Source organism: Salmo trutta, chromosome 17, assembly GCF_901001165.1.
Source record: "Salmo trutta chromosome 17, fSalTru1.1, whole genome shotgun sequence".
Taxonomy (NCBI): domain Eukaryota; kingdom Metazoa; phylum Chordata; class Actinopteri; order Salmoniformes; family Salmonidae; genus Salmo; species Salmo trutta.
In genome coordinates, this window is record NC_042973.1 from 1,717,019 (window position 1) to 1,737,214 (window position 20,196).

General features: G+C 46.2%; 1 protein-coding gene across 2 annotated transcripts in view; it reads left to right on the forward strand.

The window, feature by feature from the left end:
* Positions 1–20,196, forward strand: part of tmem131 (transmembrane protein 131) — a 118,147-nt gene that overhangs the window by 52,027 nt on the left and 45,924 nt on the right. For both annotated transcript variants that reach the window (XM_029695365.1, XM_029695364.1), the window contains exons 8-15: positions 4,742–4,825; positions 7,147–7,288; positions 7,658–7,776; positions 7,863–7,971; positions 9,679–9,787; positions 10,133–10,286; positions 12,084–12,254; positions 13,551–13,661. In XM_029695365.1, the coding sequence (XP_029551225.1) occupies positions 4,742–4,825; positions 7,147–7,288; positions 7,658–7,776; positions 7,863–7,971; positions 9,679–9,787; positions 10,133–10,286; positions 12,084–12,254; positions 13,551–13,661 (999 nt within the window). The remainder of the gene's footprint in view (positions 1–4,741; positions 4,826–7,146; positions 7,289–7,657; positions 7,777–7,862; positions 7,972–9,678; positions 9,788–10,132; positions 10,287–12,083; positions 12,255–13,550; positions 13,662–20,196) is intronic.

A 20,196-nucleotide genomic window follows, 5' to 3' on the forward strand; every position in this document is an offset into this window, starting at 1 on the left:
CTCTGGTGGACAGACGCATAAAGCGACCATAGCTCTGTCACAGTACAATAGGATGCGTGAGATCCGCAGCATTAGTTCCAGGGGTTTTTCATCTTTTGGACAAATCACACTTTCACAGGCGTTAGCGTCTTTAGATTTTTGGAAGGGGATGAGGATATTTGGCCCATAGAATTGCCTGTAACTTCTCATAACCCTTTCCACTCACAGCCCCCTGTCATCCCCCCTGTCATCCCCCCTGTCATCCCCCCTGTCATCCCCCCCTGTCATCACCCCCTGTCATCCCCCCCCGTCATCCCCCCCTGTCATCCCCCCCTGTCATCCCCCCCCCTGTCATCCCCCCTGTCATCCCCCCCTGTCATCCCCCCCTGTCATCCCCCCTGTCATCCCCCCTGTCATCCCCCCTGTCATCCCCCTGTCAACCAAGTGGCTGTACAGTGATATGCTATACAAGACATTAGAGCCCAGGTTCTCCGGTTCACAGCCCCCTGTCATCCCCCCTGTCAACCAAGTGGCTGTACAGTGACATGTTATACACGACATCAGAGCTCAGGTTCTCCGTTTCCCGGCCCTGTATTGGTTTTGACTGACAGCACAAGAAGATGCCCCGTCCCTCCTGCTAATTGGGCAACTTTTTAACATTTGTTGTCTGATTTGAGGTAAATGTTGTAAATAGAGAGGGGGAGGATGTGTTCTGACGGATGAAACGTTGAGGGTTATAATAAATACAGCGTTGAGGTCATACAAGCCAAACCACACACCCGTGTGTCCAAATGTGCATTTCACATTTCCATATCTGAAAACTCATGTCATTTTACAATATCAAGACTTACGATCGGCTATGTTTGATCCACAGTTAGAAGGATGACGTGTTTTATATCCTGGGTCGTCCTGAACAGAATGAGCATGTTTATCGTATTGTGAAGTAAATTATCCGCAGAACACTCCAATATGCAGAAACAGTTGGTGATATATTGAAAACCTAAACATAAAATGTGCAATATACACAAACATCTGCCACAATAATCATATTACTTGTGTTTTTTAAACAAGCAACCTTATAAACTGCACAAGCACCAAAAACGCTGTTGTTTTGACAAGTAGCAATAAATCACTGATATCGATGCAGTCATGACGCCATTCTATACCTAAATGACAATCTGTTTATCTGAAGGGCCTTGTGAAAGCCTAACACTGTAAAATCGTATTTTATAACTTAGCTAGGCATGTCGGCAGTAGAATACGCTTCCAAATGATGCCCACCTCACCCAGATTGTGGGTTTTATAATGGAATGTTTTCGGATTGCGTAAACAACAGCCATTTTGTGATGGTGGGGAACACAGGACTGTGTTTCTAACAAATGATCTGTTGGCTGGCTTTAGTTTCCTCAATGTCAAAGGTAAGAGAGCTCCCGACTGCACCTTTTATAGTTGAAGGATCTTTCCTTGAGTCATAATGCATTTAAATGTTATATGAACTGCACAGTTTGGAGAGGTGTGGAGCCATTTGGAGACACCAGTTAGTCCTCTCACTGAAACCCACAGTTTGGAGAGGTGTGGAGATACTTGGAAACACCAGTTAGTCCTCTCACTGAAACCCACAGTTTGGAGAGGTGTGGAGACACTTGGAAACACCAGTTAGTCCTCTCACTGAAACCCACAGTTTGGAGAGGTGTGGAGACACTTGGAAACACCAGTTAGTCCTCTCACTGAAACCCACAGTTTGGAGAGGTGTGGAGCCACTTGGAGCTGTTGCAAGATAAAAAATCTTGGTCTACCAAGAGTCGTCCAGTTCTTTCGACCAATCGATTAGTCGAACTGTTTCAACATATTTTTCCATATAGACACACCCCCTACCCTATGTGTTTTGAATAAAACCAACTACGTATGGCCTAAGCTTGTCTGATGCTTTAAGCATTAGATTAAATCAAATCAAACTTTGTCACATGCGCCGAATAGAACAATTGTAGACCTTAACGTGAAATATTTACTTACAAGCCCTTAACCAACAGTGCAGTTCAAGAAGAGTTAAGAGAATATTTACTAAATAAACTAAAGTAAAAAGTAACACAACATAACAATAATGAAGCTATATACAGGGGGTACCGGTACTGAGTCAGTGTGCAGGTTAGTTGAGGTAATTTGTACATGTAGGTAGGGGTGAAGTGACTATGCACAGATAATAAACAGTGAGTAGCAGCAGTGTACAAACAAATGGGAGGGGGGTGTCAATGTAAATGCTTTACCCTCTGTAGCACCTTAGTCAGATGCCGAGCAGTTGCCATACCAGGCGGTTATGCAACCCGTCAGGATGCTCTCGATGGTGCAGCTGTAGAATTTTTTTTGTTGAGGATCTGGGGACCCGTGCCAAATCTTTTCAGTCTCCTGATGGGGAAATAGGTGTTGTTGTGCCCTCTTCACGACGGTCTTGGTGTGTTTGGACCATGATAGTTTGTTGGTGATGTGGACACCAAGGAACTTGAAGCTCTCGACCCGCTCTACTACAGCCCCATCGATGTTAATGGGTTCCTGTTCGGCCCTCCTTTAGTCCTGTAGTCCACGATCAGCTCCTTTGTCTTGCTCACATTGAGGGAGAGGTTGTTGTCCTGGCAACACACTGCCAGTTCTCTGACCTCCTCCCTATAGGCTGTCATCATTGTCGGTCATCATGCCTACCACTGTTGTGTCGTCAGCAAACTTGATGGTGTTGGAGTCGTGTTTGGCCACGCAGTCGTGGGTGAACAGGGAGTACAGGAGGGGACTAAGCACGCACCCCTGAGGGGCCCCTGTGTTGAGGATCAGCGTGGCAGACGTATTGTTGCCTAGTCTTACCACCTGGGGCCGACCCGTCAGGAAGTCCAGGATCCAGACACACGAATGACTCATGAAAGACCGCGATGGTCACACTGTGTTGAAACAAATGACTGGTGCACGTTGTCTCGCTCTCCTCCCTACTGCAGCGAAAAAGGCACCAGAACACAGCGAGTGTCGTGCTGAAGCTGCGACACCTTTTCAGCCGTTCAGTTTTTTACTGAAAAGTTCTGTAACCGAAATTCGTAATTTGTTTAGGAAAAACATTCCCTATAACCTCAACCTCGTTCTCTTTACGTGAAACATGTAAACGTCTCATCCACGTGACCAATAGGGCCTGACCTAAAGCCTATCATAATCACATCAATAAACGGGTTATAACAAACTCCCAACACGGTAATGTCGACAGCCAAATGGCTGCGGAGGACGTGAAAAATAATAATCGAAACGGGCTAATGTTTACTGGTTGCTCAGAAGGGGAAGTCAAATCTGTGGAAGACATTTGACTTAGTTGAGGAAACGACTGGAGGTTAGAGGAGGGTGTTTAGAGGAGGGTGTTTAGAGGAGGGTGTTTAGAGGAGGGTGTTTAGAGGAGGGTGTTTAGAGGAGGGTGAGAGGAGGAGGGTGAGAGGAGGAGGGTGTTTAGAGGAGGGTGTTTAGAGGAGGGTGAGAGGAGGAGGGTGTTTAGAGGAGGGTGTTTAGAGGAGGGTGTTTAGAGGAGGGTGAGAGGAGGAGGGTGTTTAGAGGAGGGTGTTTAGAGGAGGAGGGTGTTTAGAGGAGGAGGGTGTTTAGAGGAGGGTGTTTAGAGGAGGGTGAGAGGAGGAGGGTGAGAGGAGGAGGGTGGTGAGAGGAGGGTGAGAGGAGGGGGAGAGGAGAGTTAGAGGGTGGTTAGAGGAGGAGGGTGGTTAGAGGAGGAGGGTGGTTAGAGGAGGAGGGTGTTTAGAGGAGGGTGTTTAGAGGAGGGTGTTTAGAGGAGGGTGAGAGGAGGAGGGTGAGAGGAGGGGGAGAGGAGAGTTAGAGGGTGGTTAGAGGAGGGTTGGAGGAGCAAGCATTGAGAGTTTTATGTGTTCCAAACAGTTGTTAGAATATGATTATTTTCTGACCATTTGGAACATTGTAAACAACACTAAATAAGTATCAGTCTGTAATATATTTATATTTATATATATTTATTTTGTGAATTGCGGTGTATTTATTGTTTAGGTTAATTATTCAAAGATCCCCTTTATTTCATTTTAAAACTAAAATCATTGATTGCATTTTAAAGCACGAATGTCTTGTATGCTGTGTGATGGCATGAATTATTGATTGATTGATACAGTAGCCTATATATTAAAATATAGACCTTAGTAAGTTATGGTATTAAGACTGAACAGGATGTGCCCGTAAGCCTACAGCTCCCTGGTGCTTATACAAGGATACTATACAAAGACTACTAATGATAACAACATTTACTTATTATAACCATGATCAGCATAACTATAACAATAATGAGATCAAGGAAAAACGAGGGTATAGGAGTGAAAGCTTTGTGACCTATTACGTGATCAACAGGTTCAGTCAGATTATGATATTTTTCTGCCTGTTTGGAACGGTGTAAACCACACTGAATTACATGAGAAGTAATACAAGTCTTCCCTGTGGCTCAGTTGGTAGAGCATGGTGTTTGCAACGCCAGGGTTGTGGGTTCGATTCCCACGGGGAACCAGTACGGGGGGGAAAACAATGTATAAAAAAAAATTAAAAAAATATGTATGAAATGTATGCATTCACTACTGTAAGTCGCTCTGGATAAGAGTGTCTGCTAAATGACTAAAATGTAAATGTAAGTCTGTTCTAATGAAAGGGAAGAAAAGAAAATGTACAGCCTTTTATTAGCAAATCTGTGGAATTGTTTTAATCCAACATTTTATGCCGATGTTATAACCTGCAGGTGGTGGAGATGTACTCAAGTGATGGAGACCTTCATCTGGACCTGCCTAAAGGTCATCAACAAGGAGGCACCAGAACATTCTGGGTTCGTTTCATGTTTCTGTTTTTCGTATCAAATCAAGAATGTCAAATAGTTGTCTCTTCATCTCTTATGATGTCAAATTCAGTCCTGTCCAACGGGTTGGTTGTGATTTATAGAGGGAGCTTCGACCCGGAAGTGACTTTTCGTAGCAGATGAGACATGGTTTCCCCTAACTCGGTCCTGGGCCCCCCCCCCTAGGTGAATGTTTTGGGTTTTTAGCCGTAGCGCTACACAACTGATTCAAAGCTTGATCAATTGGTTATTTGAATCGGCTGTGTAGTGCTAGGTGAAAATACTAAACGCGCTTGGGAAACTAGGTTAGCAGAGCATTTTAGCTAACCCTTACACTTTTTCAAACCTTAACCTAAGTCTCCTAACCCAGGAGCTGTTTCACTCTGTATGCAAAGCTGTCATCAAGGCAAAGTGTGGCTACTTTGAAGACATCTCAAATATATTTTGATTTGTTTAACACTTTTCTTTGGTTAGGATTCCATATGTGTTAATTCATAGTTCATAGTTCATTCATAATTCATCCTAGAAGCTGAAAATGTCCCAGTTCTTCCATGGACTGCACACTCACCAGACATGTCACCCATTGAGCATGTTCGGGATGCTCTGGATCGACGTGTACGATAGCTTGTTCCAGTTCCTGCCAATATCCACCAACTTCACACAGCCATTGAAGAGGAATGGGACAACATTCCACAGGCCACAATCAACAGCCTGATCAACTCTATGTGAAGGAGATGTGTTGCGCTGCATGAGGCAAATGGTGGAGACACCAGATACTGACTGGTTCTCTGATCCACACCCCTACCTTTTATAAAGGTATCTGTGACCAACAGATGCATATCTGTATTCCCAGTCATGTGAAATCCATAGATTAGGACCTAAATGAATTTATTTCAATTGACTGATTTCCTAATATAAACGGTAACTCAGTGAAGTCTTTGGATGTTGCGTTTTATGTTTTTGTTCAAGTGTATTTATTTTACATTTTGGGGGGCGGGGACCCCGCGTCTCCCTCTGCCGACCCCTCGACCCACAGTTTGGGAACCACTTTCCTAACCTGCCACATTAATTATCCTAACCTGCTGCGTAAATTCTCGTAACCTGCTATGAAAAAGTCACTTTCGGTCGTTGCTGTACTCCCTCTAGTCAGAACCCATAGGCTATAATTCAAGTTTTGCCAATATGTTGTTGGGCTCTTTTCTGGAGGTGGAAACTATAATTTAGATGTGGTCAACATTTTATTTTAATTTATTTTGGAGTAAAATGTCCTTAAAAAAAAAAATGGTTTCCTGTCATAGCTGTACTCCATCTAGTCAGAACCCTGTCCATTCTCTCTCTACGGCAGGAATCCTTCACTCGTTCCTGCTCTAGGGTCCCTCGCTCTGACCACTAGTTCCTGCTCTAGGGTCCCTCGCTCTGACCACTAGTTCCTGCTCTAGGGTCCCTCGCTCTGACCACTAGTTCCTGCTCTGAGGTCCCCCGCTCTGACCACTAGTTCCTGCTCTGAGGTCCCCTGCTCTGACCACTAGTCCCTGCTCTAGGGTCCCTCGCTCTGACCACTATTTCCTGCTCTAGGGTCCCTCGCTCTGACCACTAGTTCCTGCTGTAGGGTCCCTCGCTCTGACCACTAGTTCCTGCTCTGAGGTCCCCCGCTCTGACCACTAGTTCCTGCTCTAGGGTCCCTCGCTCTGACCACTAGTTCCTGCTCTAGGGTCCCTCGCTCTGACCACTAGTTCCTGCTCTAGGGTCCCTCGCTCTGACCACTAGTTCCTGATCTAGGGTCCCTCGCTCTGACCACTAGTTCCTGATCTAGGGTCCCTCGCTCTGACCACTAGTCCCTGCTCTAGGGTCCCTCGCTCTGACCACTAGTTCCTGCTCTAGGGTCCCTCGCTCTGACCACTAGTTCCTGCTCTAGGGTCCCTCACTCTGACCACTAGTTCCTGATCTAGGGTCCCTCGCTCTGACCACTAGTTCCTGCTCTAGGGTCCCTCACTCTGACCACTAGTTCCTGCTCTAGGGTCCCTCGCTCTGACCACTAGTTCCTGCTCTAGGGTCCCTCGCTCTGACCACTAGTTCCTGCTCTAGGGTCCCTCGCTCTGACCACTAGTTCCTGCTCTAGGGTCCCTCGCTCTGACCACTAGTTCCTGCTCTAGGGTCCCTCGCTCTGATGCAGCTTCCCAAATGGATCCCTATTCCCTTTATAGTGCACTAGAGAATGTGGTCAAAAGTAGTTTACTATTAACGTACTAGCCATTTGGGATGCTTCCTGACTGTGTCCTGGATTTATTCATCTTGTATTCTCTGTGTTGTAGGAGATCCCTCCGTTTGAGACGAAGGGTGTGATGAGGGCTAGCTTCTCGTCGAGAGATGCAGACAACCACACAGCCTTCATCAGGATCAAAACCAACGAAGACCAGGTTATCATACTGCCTGTGGAGGTGGAGGTCACCTCAGGTATTAGACCAGGTTATCATACTGCCTGTGGAGGTCACCTCCGGTATTATTGATTGGTTCATTATAAGACATGTCTGTCACCTGTAACCTTGTGCTCCTGTGACCTGTTATAACCTGTGTTCGTGATAGCTAAGGCTGGGTTGGGTGCATTGAAATGCCACAGGTGTATCTGGCACCAAGGACCAATTAGAACAGGAGGAACTGAGCTGTGTAAATCCGTGTTTGGGTGTCTGGTTAGGGACGAGGCTTCAATAACCTTTTTTTAAAGGGTCTTTAATGAACGATTATTTAACTTATGGTTTAATCTCGGTCTGTTGTCTGGTCCACATGTGGTTCATCCGTTCTTTCTGTATGGTCTCTCCTCTCTAGCCCCTGGTATATACTCTTCCACGGAGATGCTAGACTTCGGTACGTTACGGTCGCAAGATCGGCCGAAACAATTGAATTTACTTCTACTGAATTCGGGAACGAAAGATGTTTCGATCACAGTGAGTTGCTTGGTACTTCCTCCTCTTGTTTTCCTGTTGTTTCCTGTTTTTGACGGCCGGTTAAAGCTGTATTTTGTTTTTTACAGAGTATACGGACGACGCCATCCAACGAAGCGGTTACGATCAATTTCAAAGCAATCACACTAAAAGCGGGAGAGAGTAGATATACCAAAGTTGCAAGTATTAGTTTTGATGGTAAGTCTTGTGATCTTTGAAATGTGAAATCACTTGAATTGAGAAACCTGAAATATTAACCATGGAGCCAAAACCATGACATTTTTTATTGCTAATCTTTTTATAAAACTCAATGAATAGAAATAACATTATGTTGTTAGGTGTTTAACCTTTCAGTTTGGTGTCTTAGAAGAAAAGCTATTTATAAATGTCATGTCTTTTAAATCAGTGGTATTTACATTTCTTCAGTGGGTGTACTGAGTGTACAAAACATTAAGAACACTTGTTTCCACGACGTAGTCCAGGGGATGGGCGACATTGATGGGGTTAGGGGCCACAAAAAAACTCAAGTGCCGCAGTTAATTTTGTGCAATTCTGCACATTTTGCCATGGGGTGTAGAGAAAGTGTTGCTGTTTTTAAAGCCACACTGAACAGAAATATAAATGTAAAGTGTTGGTCCCATGTTTCATGCTGAAAGAAAAGGTCCCAGAAATGCACAAAACCTTATTTCTCTAAAAAAAAAAATTTTTTTTTTTTTACATTCCTGTTAGTGAGCATTTCTCCTCTGCCAAGATAATCCATCCACCTGACAGGTGTGGCAAGAAGCCGATTTAAATAGCTTGATCATTACACAGGTGCACCTTGTGCTGGGGACAATAAAAGGCCACTCTAAAATGTGCAGTTTTCTCACACAACACAAAGCCACAGATGTCTCAAGTTTTTGAGGGAGCGTGCAATTGGTCTTCTGACTGCAGGAATGTCCAACAGAGCTGTTGCCAGAGAATTCAATGTTCATTTCTCTACCGTAAGTGTAATTTTTGAGAATTTGTATGGCGTCATGTGGGTGAGTGGTTTGCTGATGTGAACAGAGTGCCCCATGGTGGCGGTGGGGTTATGGTATGGACAGGCATAACCTACAGACTATGAACACAATTGTATTTTATCAATGGCAATTTGAATGCACAGAGATACCGTGATGAGATCCTGAGGACCATTGTCGTACCATTCATCCGCTGCCATCACCTCATGTTTCAGCATGATAATACACGGCCCCAATGTCGGAAGGATCTGTACACAATACCTAAAAGCTGAAAATGTCCCAGTTCTTCCATGGCCTGCACACTCACCAGACATGTCACCCATTGAGCATGTTTGGGATGCTCTGGATCGACGTGTAAAACAGCGTGTTCCAGTTCCCACCAATATCCAGCAACTTGACACAGCCATTGAAGAGGAGTGGGACAACATTCCACAGGCCACAATCAGCAGCCTGATCAACTCTATGTGAAGGAGATGTTGTCACGCTGCATGAGACAAATGGTGGTCACACCAGATACTGACTGGTTCTCTGATCCATGACCCTACCTTTTATAAAGGTATCTGTGACCAACAGATCCATATCTGTATTCCCAGTCATGTGAAATCCATAGATTAGGGCCTCATGAATTTATTTCAATTGACTGATTTCCTGTAACTACTGTAACTCAGTAAAATGTTTGAAATTGTTGCATGTTGTGTTTTTTATATTTTTCTTTAGTGTGTATTATTGTTAACATTTTGGCGAGCCCACTGCAGGCCCCCCCCCCACTGCAGCCCCCCGACGACCTCGACTTTAAACACTACGGCTTTAAATTATATTCAATACGACCTGTTCTTGTGACATTCTCTTATCTATGGATTGAATATGTTCTTTTATTTTCTATGTATTTTTGTTTGTTTGTCACCAGCATCGAAAGCAGAAAGACGAGTTCAGTTTTCTGGTAAAATAACAGTGAAGGTTAAGGAGAAAAACTTGTCTAAACTTGAAGTCCCATACCACGCGGAGGTGCTACAAGGGTAGGACTTTGATTTGATCTTTTTTTTTTGACAGTTTACACGATATGAAACATTCATGATGTGTTTAGATGGTAGGATACATGTGTGTTGGTTCATTCGTGATTTAGCACTGTCTCGGTTAGGTCATAGTTAAATTATATTCTTGTAGAATCCAGTTTAAATTCACTGTAAACCCAGATTATTCCTTGTCCTGGACTTTCCATGGGGATACTGCTTTCTAGTTAAATAGTCCAGGACCAGGCTTGTACCGAGTTGTCGAGACTAAACTGGCCCTGTATGTTAGTCCCATCAGGTTTAATGTGATTTAACCTCTACCGGTCTCCCCTTTTCTCCTGCCCCTTCCAGCTACCTGGGCTTTGACCACACGGCCACGTTATTCCACATCAGAGATAGTCCAGTAGACCCCGTGAACAGACCCATCTTCCTAACCAACGCCTTCAACTTTGCTGTTCGCATACACGACGTCATCCTGCCAGATGAGGCCAAGACCATGTTCAGCGTGAGTTCAATGTACTGTCTCTGAGTAGCATAGGATCAGGGGGCTGTATGTACTGTCTCTGAGTAGCATAGGATCAGGGGGCTGTATGTACTGTCTCTGAGTAGCATAGGATCAGGGGGCTGTATGTACTGTCTCTGAGTAGCATAGGATCAGGGGGTTGTATGTACTGTCTCTGAGTAACATAGGATCAGGGGGCTGTATGTACTGTCTCTGAGTAGCATAGGATCAGGGGGCTGTATGTACTGTCTCTGAGTAGCATAGGATCAGGGGGTTGTATGTACTGTCTCTGAGTAACATAGGATCAGGGGGCTGTATGTACTGTCTCTGAGTAGCAGTTCCCATCTAGGATCAGGGGCTGTATGTACTGTCTCTGAGTAACATAGGATCAGGGGGCTGTATGTACTGTCTCTGAGTAGTATAGGATCAGGGGCTGTATGTACTGTCTCTGAGTAGCGTAGGATCAGGGGGCTGTATGTACTGTCTCTGAGTAACATAGGATCAGGGGGCTGTATGTACTGTCTCTGAGTAGCATAGGATCAGGGGGCTGTATGTACTGTCTCTGAGTAGCATAGGATCAGGGGGCTGTATGTACTGTCTCTGAGTAGCATAGGATCAGGTGGCTGTATGTACTGTCTGAGTAACATAGGATCAGGGGGCTGTATGTACTGTCTCTGAGTAACATAGGATCAGGGGGCTGTATGTACTGTCTCTGATCTCTGAGTAGCATAGGATCAGGGGGCTGTATGTACTGTCTCTGAGTAGCATAGGATCAGGGGGCTGTATGTACTGTCTCTGAGTAGCATAGGATCAGGTGGCTGTATGTACTGTCTGAGTAACATAGGATCAGGGGGCTGTATGTACTGTCTCTGATCTCTGAGTAGCATAGGATCAGGGGGCTGTATGTACTGTCTCTGATCTCTGAGTAGTATAGGATCAGGGGGCTGTATGTACTGTCTCTGAGTAGCATAGGATCAGGTGGCTGTATGTACTGTCTCTGAGTAGCATAGGATCAGGTGGCTGTATGTACTGTCTCTGAGTAACATAGGATCAGGGGGCTGTATGTACTGTCTCTGATCTCTGAGTAGCATAGGATCAGGGGGCTGTATGTACTGTCTCTGATCTCTGAGTAGCATAGGATCAGGGGGCTGTATGTACTGTCTCTGAGTAGCATAGGATCAGGGGGCTGTATGTACTGTCTGAGTAACATAGGATCAGGGGGCTGTATGTACTGTCTCTGCTCTCTGAGTAGCATAGGATCAGGGGGCTGTATGTACTGTCTCTGATCTCTGAGTAGCATAGGATCAGGGGGCTGTATGTACTGTCTCTGAGTAGCATAGGATCAGGGGGCTGTATGTACTGTCTCTGAGTAGCATAGGATCAGGTGGCTGTATGTACTGTCTCTGAGTAACATAGGATCAGGGGGCTGTATGTACTGTCTCTGAGTAGCATAGGATCAGGGGGCTGTATGTACTGTCTCTGAGTAGCATAGGATCAGGGGGCTGTATGTACTGTCTCTGAGTAGCATAGGATCAGGTGGCTGTATGTACTGTCTGAGTAACATAGGATCAGGGGGCTGTATGTACTGTCTCTGATCTCTGAGTAGTATAGGATCAGGGGGCTGTATGTACTGTCTCTGAGTAGCAGTGCCCATCTAGGATCAAGTCCCCCATGTCCATGGAATCAAGAAGGCAAAGCGTATCCTATTTTAGCACTTGTTTCAAACCAGAATGAAACAAGTTTGTCTTTGTCTTGTCTGCGGTGTGGCGTACTGTGAAAGAGCCTGTTGTCTCTGTCCAGGTTCAGAAGCTCAGCGGCCCCGTACTAATCCCTCCTCGTGAGTCTCGCTGCGTCTTCTCTCTCCTGTTTCGCCCCGTCCGCCCTTCCATCCACATCGACGGCAACGTCCTCCTCATCACCAACGCTTCCAAGTTTCACCTTCCTGTCAGAGCCTACACGGGCTACCTTGAGGTACACACCTACACGGGCTACCTTGAGGTACACACCTACACGGGCTACCTTGAGGTACACACCTACACGGGCTACCTTGAGGTACACACCTACACGGGCTACCTTGAGGTACACACCTACACGGGCTACCTTGAGGTACACACCTACACGGGCTACCTTGAGGTACACACCTACACGGGCTACCTTGAGGTACACACCTACACGGGCTACCTTGAGGTACACACCTACACAGGCTAACTTCAGGTACACACCTACACAGGCTACCTTGAGGTACACACCTACACAGGCTACCTTGAGGTACACACCTACACACGCACATCTACTCACCTAAACACACACACACACACACTTACGCTTAAACACACACACACACACACTTACGCTTAAACACACACACACACACCTACGCTTAAACACACACACACACACACACCTACGCTTAAACACACACACACACACACACACACACACACACACACACACACACACACACACACACACACACACACACACACCTACACCTACACCTACACCTAAACACACACACACAAATCATCCTCCCTGCACAATCTTCTCTCTGGGAGGATCTCAATTGCATTTCCTTGATTCCTTGTCCTCTCTCCTCGCCTTCTCCTCAAAACCCATTGGATGAGAAGGTCAGACCTGGGGCTTGAGAAGGAGAGCAGAGAGGATGCGAGGAATCAAGGAAATGCAATTGAGATTTTCACTCATTGTTTTCCTAACATGTCCTCTGTTCTGTCCAGCCCATGTCAGTTTGTCCCCTGTTCTGTCCAGCCCATGTCAGTTTGTCCTCTGTTCTGTCCAGCCCATGTCAGTTTGTCCTCTGTTCTGTCCAGCCCATGTCAGTTTGTCCTCTGTTCTGTCCAGCCCATGTCAGTTTGTCCTCTGTTCTGTCCAGCCCATGTCAGTTTGTCCTCTGTTCTGTCCAGCCCATGTCAGTTTGTCCTCTGTTCTGTCCAGCCCATGTCAGTTTGTCCTCTGTTCTGTCCAGCCCATGTCAGTTTGTCCTCTGTTCTGTCCAGACCATGTCAGTTTGTCCTCTGTTCTGTCCAGACCATGTCAGTTTGTCCTCTGTTCTCTCCTCGGTTCTGTCCAGACCATGTCAGTTTGTCCTCTGTTCTGTCCAGCCCATGTCAGTTTGTCCTCTGTTCTGTCCAGCCCATGTCAGTTTGTCCTCTGTTCTCTCGTCGGTTCTGTCCAGCCCATGTCAGTTTGTCCTCTGTTCTGTCCAGCCCGTTTCAGTTTGTCCTCTGTTCTCTCCTCGGTTCTGTCCAGCCCCTGGTCCTGTCCCCCAGTCTTAAGGAGCACCTCTTGGACTTTGGGCTCTGCAGTTCAACAGACTTCAGCAGCATCGTGTTCCTAGTGTTTAACAACAACCCCATAGAGGTTAGACACACACACACACACACACACACACACACACACACACACACACACACACACACACACACACACGCACACGCACTAACCCCCAAGAGGGGACAACTCTGTACATTATGGTCTGTATTCTGACATGAGATCCACATGCTAACTGTAAAACGCCCGAATAGCTGGCGGTCCGTTTTTAACACTAGAACCGCTAAAGAACTCATTTTGACCGGTCATCATTTTTTGGGGGTAAAATACTCTGTCATTTATAAAGTCCTCCCTCCCTCCGTCCTCAATTAAACAAACCGAACTGGAGTTCTAACCAGTGTTAAGGTCTGATTTTTTTTCAGAGTAAATAACTCACGGACACTAGAGCAGCTTTAACCAAGTTGAATTCTCCCCAAAGGTTCGACACAGCTGTAATTCAGACACCGCCATGGCTTCCCCCTGTGGTGGTATTCAGACCCCACTTTGGGTGGACTCTCTTCCTTTATCTCTAAGCATTGCATCATTCTCGCTAAGCAGGGAACTAAATGATATAAGCCTTCAGCGGTTTCTCCCCTTATCACAACCGTCACGTGCGATTTTGTTTTCCCTGCACTCAGCCCCTTCCCAAGCCTCGTTATGGCACCATCCCTCATGTCTCCTTTTGTAACTAATGCTCCTATACTCTTAACTATAACAATGTTCAAAGTTTACCCCAGGATCCAACGCTAGTTTCAGGAGGGAATAATAGACTGTCTGGCGTGAGTAGATGAGCGAGGGGAAGCAAACGATGCATAATTATGTCATCACCAGTCCATTCTAGTTGTTATTCTCTACATGGTATGTACTCTATATCAGTCCACCAAATACAAGCAAGTCTTATCAGTCTACTCTGGCCAACTTGGACTACATTTTACATTTAAAAAAACTAACATTTTTAGTCATTTATCAGACGCTCTTATCCAGAGCAACTTACAGTAGTGAATGCATACATTTCATATTATTTTTTTTTCTCCGTACTGGTCCCCCGTGGGAATCGAACCCACAACCCTGGCATTGCAAACACCATGCTCTACCAACTGAGCCACACGGGACTACACTGTGAGAGCGTGGGTAAGACAGACCCTCCTGGATTTCGCGACATGTTTTTGTTGATTTCTGCGGCCTAAAGTGATTGATTTTACGGCAGCTTATTTGAAATTCTGCGATTTACATTTTGCAATGTTTTTTTTTTTTTCTTCTTCCCCACGTTCATTTCATATAAAGCAATAAAAGTCGTATGTGCTCAGTTTTAGGACACATTTTTAAGCAGAAAACAAAGACAATAAACATCTAAAATGCTCAATTGTGTTTATTTTTCCTGAACAAACATCTCCGTCATAAAATCCACACCTCTCCTCTCCATCAGGCTTGGGGCTTGCTATCAACACCAGACGCTCTCGCTCTCCCTTAAAAAAAACCCCAAATAGAATTAAAGCTGATCAATCACTTTCAATTTGACGATCGATATTTCTTTTTAATAAATTGTCTTCAAAATTCTTGAGATTGTGATTTGTTTTTTTCCCTGAAAGGGTCGTAAAGGGAGATAAAGAACAGGTCAAAATAGACTTGTGGTTGATTATTATTCCATTTCTAAAAATAAATAAATTCCAGAAAGATTGTTCTTTTGTGATCCGTATTAAGTTCTACACAGAGTTTAAAAACGGCAAAGTTGACAAATTGCACTCAGTGTTTTGAGCAGCGCTCTCCATAGACAGACTAGGGAAAGCAGAGTGCCGACCAGCCTACTAAAGCCAAGGTTAGCGGAGTAAAAGTTTGAGTAAAACACCACTCAGGGCTTCCCACAGTCCTCCCTGCTACCACCTCCGTCATGGTAATCTGCCGTGGGAAACTGTTCTGACGTTCTCATACGTTTTGCTGATTCTAAGTGACTGTTGATTGTCGACTTTCTCTAATTTCCCAAAAACATTTTTGGAAATTGTTTTGCACGGTCGTTAGCTGTTATTTCCTTAAGGGAAATCAGATCGATTTCTGTTCATTGTACTTCCTGTCAGCCATCAACAATCACCCATCATCTTCGCACATGAATACGCTGACAGGCCAGGGGGGAAAAACACTTTGTTGACGTGTGGTTGGATTGGGCCATTTTCCACGGTAACAGTGCAGTAATTGGTCAAAATTACGAACCCGCTTTTGATTGGACCCTTTTATGCGCTAAAAGTGTGGGAATTGGTCAAAATTGCGAGCTCTCGCATAATATGTGCTGATTGGTTGATTATTTATTTTTTTTTGCGTTGAATTATGCGATCGCGGAATCCTGGAGGAACTGGTAAGAAGACCAAGAGGAATGGACACACATGCTGCTTCAAGATCTGAATGAAAACTACTCGTCATGATTCATTTCCTCATCATCTCTGAGTATTCTTCAGGTTCTGAGCCTCAGCCTGAACCTACACTTCCAAGGCCTCAGCTCAAAAAAGACAGGACGGTGTGCACTTAGCAGGTGCCTCTGCCACTACCAAATGAAACAGTGAGACAGGAGAGAGGCACCGTTTAGAGAGAACAAGCCGGCGACAGTGTTACAGGCTGATGATCAGCACCACGTGTCGTCACTGAGAGAGGTGACGGTGTTACAGGCTGATGATCAGCACCACGTGTCGTCACCGAGAGAGGTGACGGTGTTACAGGCTGATGATCAGCACAACGTGTCGTCACTGAGAGAGGTGACGGTGTTACAGGCCGATGATCAGTACAACATGTCATCACTGAGAGAGGTGACGGTGTTACAGGCTGATGATCAGCACATGTCGTCACTGAGAGAGGTGACGGTGTTACAGGCCGATGATCAGTACAACATGTCATCACTGAGAGAGGTGACGGTGTTACAGGCTGATGATCAGCACATGTCATCACTGAGAGAGGTGACGGTGTTACAGGCTGATGATCAGCACCACGTGTCGTCACAGAGAGGTGACGGTGTTACAGGCTGATGATCAGCACAATGTGTCATCACTGAGAGAGGTGACGGTGTTACAGGCTGATGATCAGCACAGCGTGTCGTCACAGAGGTGACGGTGTTACAGGCTGATGATCAGCACAGCGTGTCGTCACAGAGGTGACGGTGTTACAGGCTGATGATCAGCACAATGTGTCATCACTGAGAGAGGTGACGGTGTTACAGGCTGATGATCAGCACATGTCGTCACTGAGAGAGGTGACGGTGTTACAGGCTGATGATCAGCACATGTCATCACTGAGAGAGGATGACGGTGTTACAGGCTGATGATCAGCACAATGTGTTGTCACTGAGAGAGGTGACGGTGTTACAGGCTGATGATCAGCACATGTCGTCACTGAGAGAGCAGGTCCTACATCTCAAGTGTCACCAACCGGCTCGTAGCCCCTAACAAAAAGGGGAGACAACGCAGACATCAAGGAATAACAAAAATAGATTCATTAACTCAAGTAAACTATAAACAAGTAACAAAGTTGTGTGTGTGTGTAGTCAGTAGTGTGTGAGTGTGTGTGTGTGTGTGTGTAGTCAGTAGTGTGTGTGAGTGTGTGTGTGTGTGTGTGTGTGTAGTCAGTAGTGTGTGTGTGAGTGTGTGTGTGTAGTCAGTAGTGTGTGTGTGTGTGAGTGTGTGTGTGTGTAGTCAGTAGTGTGTGAGTGAGTGTGTGTGTGTGTGTGTAGTCAGTAGTGTGTGTGTGAGTGTGTGTGTGTGTAGTCAGTAGTGTGTGAGTGAGTGTGTGTGTGTAGTCAGTAGTGTGTGAGTGAGTGTGTGTGTGTGTAGTCAGTAGTGTGTGAGTGAGTGTGTGTGTGTAGTCAGTAGTGTGTGTGTGTGTGTGTGTAGTCAGTAGTGTGAGTGAGTGTGTGTGTGTGTAGTCAGTAGTGTGTGAGTGAGTGTGTGTGTGTGTGTGTAGTCAGTAGTGTGTGAGTGAGTGTGTGTGTGTAGTCAGTAGTGTGAGTGAGTGTGTGTGTGTGTAGTCAGTAGTGTGTGTGTGAGTGAGTGTGTGTAGTCAGTAGTGTGTGAGTGAGTGTGTGTGTGTAGTCAGTAGTGTGTGAGTGAGTGTGTGTAGTAGTGTGTGTAGTCAGTAGTGTGTGAGTGTGTGTGTGTGTAGTCAGTAGTGTGTGAGTGAGTGTGTGTGTGTGTGTAGTCAGTAGTGTGTGAGTGAGTGTGTGTGTGTAGTCAGTAGTGTTGAGTGTGTGTGTGTGTAGTCAGTAGTGTGTGAGTGTGTGTGTGTAGTCAGTAGTGTGTGAGTGTGTGTGTGTAGTCAGTAGTGTGTGAGTGAGTGTGTGTGTGTAGTCAGTAGTGTGTGAGTGAGTGTGTGTGTGTAGTCAGTAGTGTGTGAGTGAGTGTGTGTGTGTAGTCAGTAGTGTGTGTGTGAGTGTGTGTGTGTAGTCAGTAGTGTGTGAGTGAGTGTGTGTGTGTAGTCAGTAGTGTGTGAGTGTGTGTGTGTGTAGTCAGTAGTGTGTGAGTGTGAGTGTGTGTGTGTAGTCAGTAGTGTGTGAGTGTGTGTGTGTGTGTAGTCAGTAGTGTGTGAGTGAGTGTGTGTGTGTGTAGTCAGTAGTGTGTGCGTGAGTGTGTGTGTGTAGTCAGTAGTGTGTGAGTGTGTGTGTGTGTAGTCAGTAGTGTGTGAGTGAGTGTGTGTGTGAGTGAGTGTGTGTGTGTAGTGTGTGAGTGAGTGTGTGTGTGTAGTCAGTAGTGTGTGAGTGAGTGTGTGTGTGTGTAGTCAGTAGTGTGTGAGTGAGTGTGTGTGTGTAGTCAGTAGTGTGTGAGTGAGTGTGTAGTCAGTAGTGTGTGAGTGAGTGTGTGTGTGTGTGTGTAGTCAGTAGTGTGTGTGTGTGTAGTCAGTAGTGTGTGTGTGTGTAGTCAGTAGTGTGTGAGTGTGTAGTCAGTAGAGTGTGTGAGTGTGTAGTCAGTAGTGTGTGAGTGTGTAGTCAGTAGTGTGTGAGTGTGTGTGTGTGTGTAGTCAGTAGTGTGTGAGTGAGTGTGTGTGAGTGTGTGTGTGTGTAGTCAGTAGTGTGTGTGAGTGAGTGTGTGTGTGTAGTCAGTAGTGAGTGAGTGTGTGTGTGTGTGTAGTCAGTAGTGTGTGTGTGAGTGTGTGTGTAGTCAGTAGTGTGAGTGAGTGTGTGTGTGTGTAGTCAGTAGTGTGAGTGAGTGTGTGTGTGTGTAGTCAGTAGTGTGTGTGTGTGTGTAGTCAGTAGTGTGTGTGTGTGTGTAGTCAGTAGTGTGTGTGTGTGTAGTCAGTAGTGTGTGTGTGTGTGTAGTCAGTAGTGTGTGAGTGAGTGTGTGTGTGTGTGTGTGTGTAGTCAGTAGTGTGTGTGTGTGTGTGTAGTCAGTAGTGTGTGTGTGTGTGTGTAGTCAGTAGTGTGTGTGTGTGTAGTCAGTAGTGTGTGAGTGTGTAGTCAGTAGAGTGTGTGAGTGTGTAGTCAGTAGTGTGTGAGTGTGTGTGTGTGTGTAGTCAGTAGTGTGTGAGTGAGTGTGTGTGTGTAGTCAGTAGTGTGTGAGTGTGTAGTCAGTAGAGTGTGTGAGTGTGTAGTCAGTAGTGTGTGAGTGTGTGTGTGTGTGTAGTCAGTAGTGTGTGAGTGAGTGTGTGTGTGTAGTCAGTAGTGTGTGTGTGTGTGTAGTCAGTAGTGTGTGAGTGGTTGCGTGCGTAGATGTTGATAATGAAGGGTGTTGAGCGGTGCCAAAGCAAAACACAATCCAACAGTGTGTCTGAGTGGAGAGAGTCTGGGGTCAGGGACTATACAGCAGGAGAGAGTCTGGGGTCAGGGACTATACAGCAGGAGAGAGTCTGGGGTCAGGGACTATACAGCAGGAGAGAGTCTGGGGTCAGGGACTATACAGCAGGAGAGAGTCTGGGGTCAGGGACTATACAGCAGGAGAGAGTCTGGGGTCAGGGACTATACAGCAGGAGAGAGTCTGGGGTCAGGGACTATACAGCAGGAGAGAGTCTGGGGTCAGGGACTATACAGCAGGAGAGAGTCTGGGGTCAGGGACTATACAGCAGGAGAGAGTCTGGGCTCAGGGACTATACAGCAGGAGAGAGTCTGGGGTCAGGGACTATACAGCAGGAGAGAGTCTGGGCTCAGGGACTATACAGCAGGAGAGAGTCTGGGGTCAGGGGACTATACAGCAGGAGAGAGTCTGGGCTCAGGGACTATACAGCAGGAGAGAGTCTGGGGTCAGGGACTATACAGCAGGAGAGAGTCTGGGGTCAGGGGACTATACAGCAGGAGAGAGTCTGGGGTCAGGGGACTATACAGCAGGAGAGAGTCTGGGGTCAGGGACTATACAGCAGGAGAGAGTCTGGGGTCAGGGACTATACAGCAGGAGAGAGTCTGGGGTCAGGGACTATACAGCAGGAGAGAGTCTGGGGTCAGGGGACTATACAGCAGGAGAGAGTCTGGGGTCAGGGACTATACAGCAGGAGAGAGTCTGGGGTCAGGGACTATACAGCAGGAGAGAGTCTGGGGTCAGGGACTATACAGCAGGAGAGAGTCTGGGCTCAGGGACTATACAGCAGGAGAGAGTCTGGGCTCAGGGACTATACAGCAGGAGAGAGT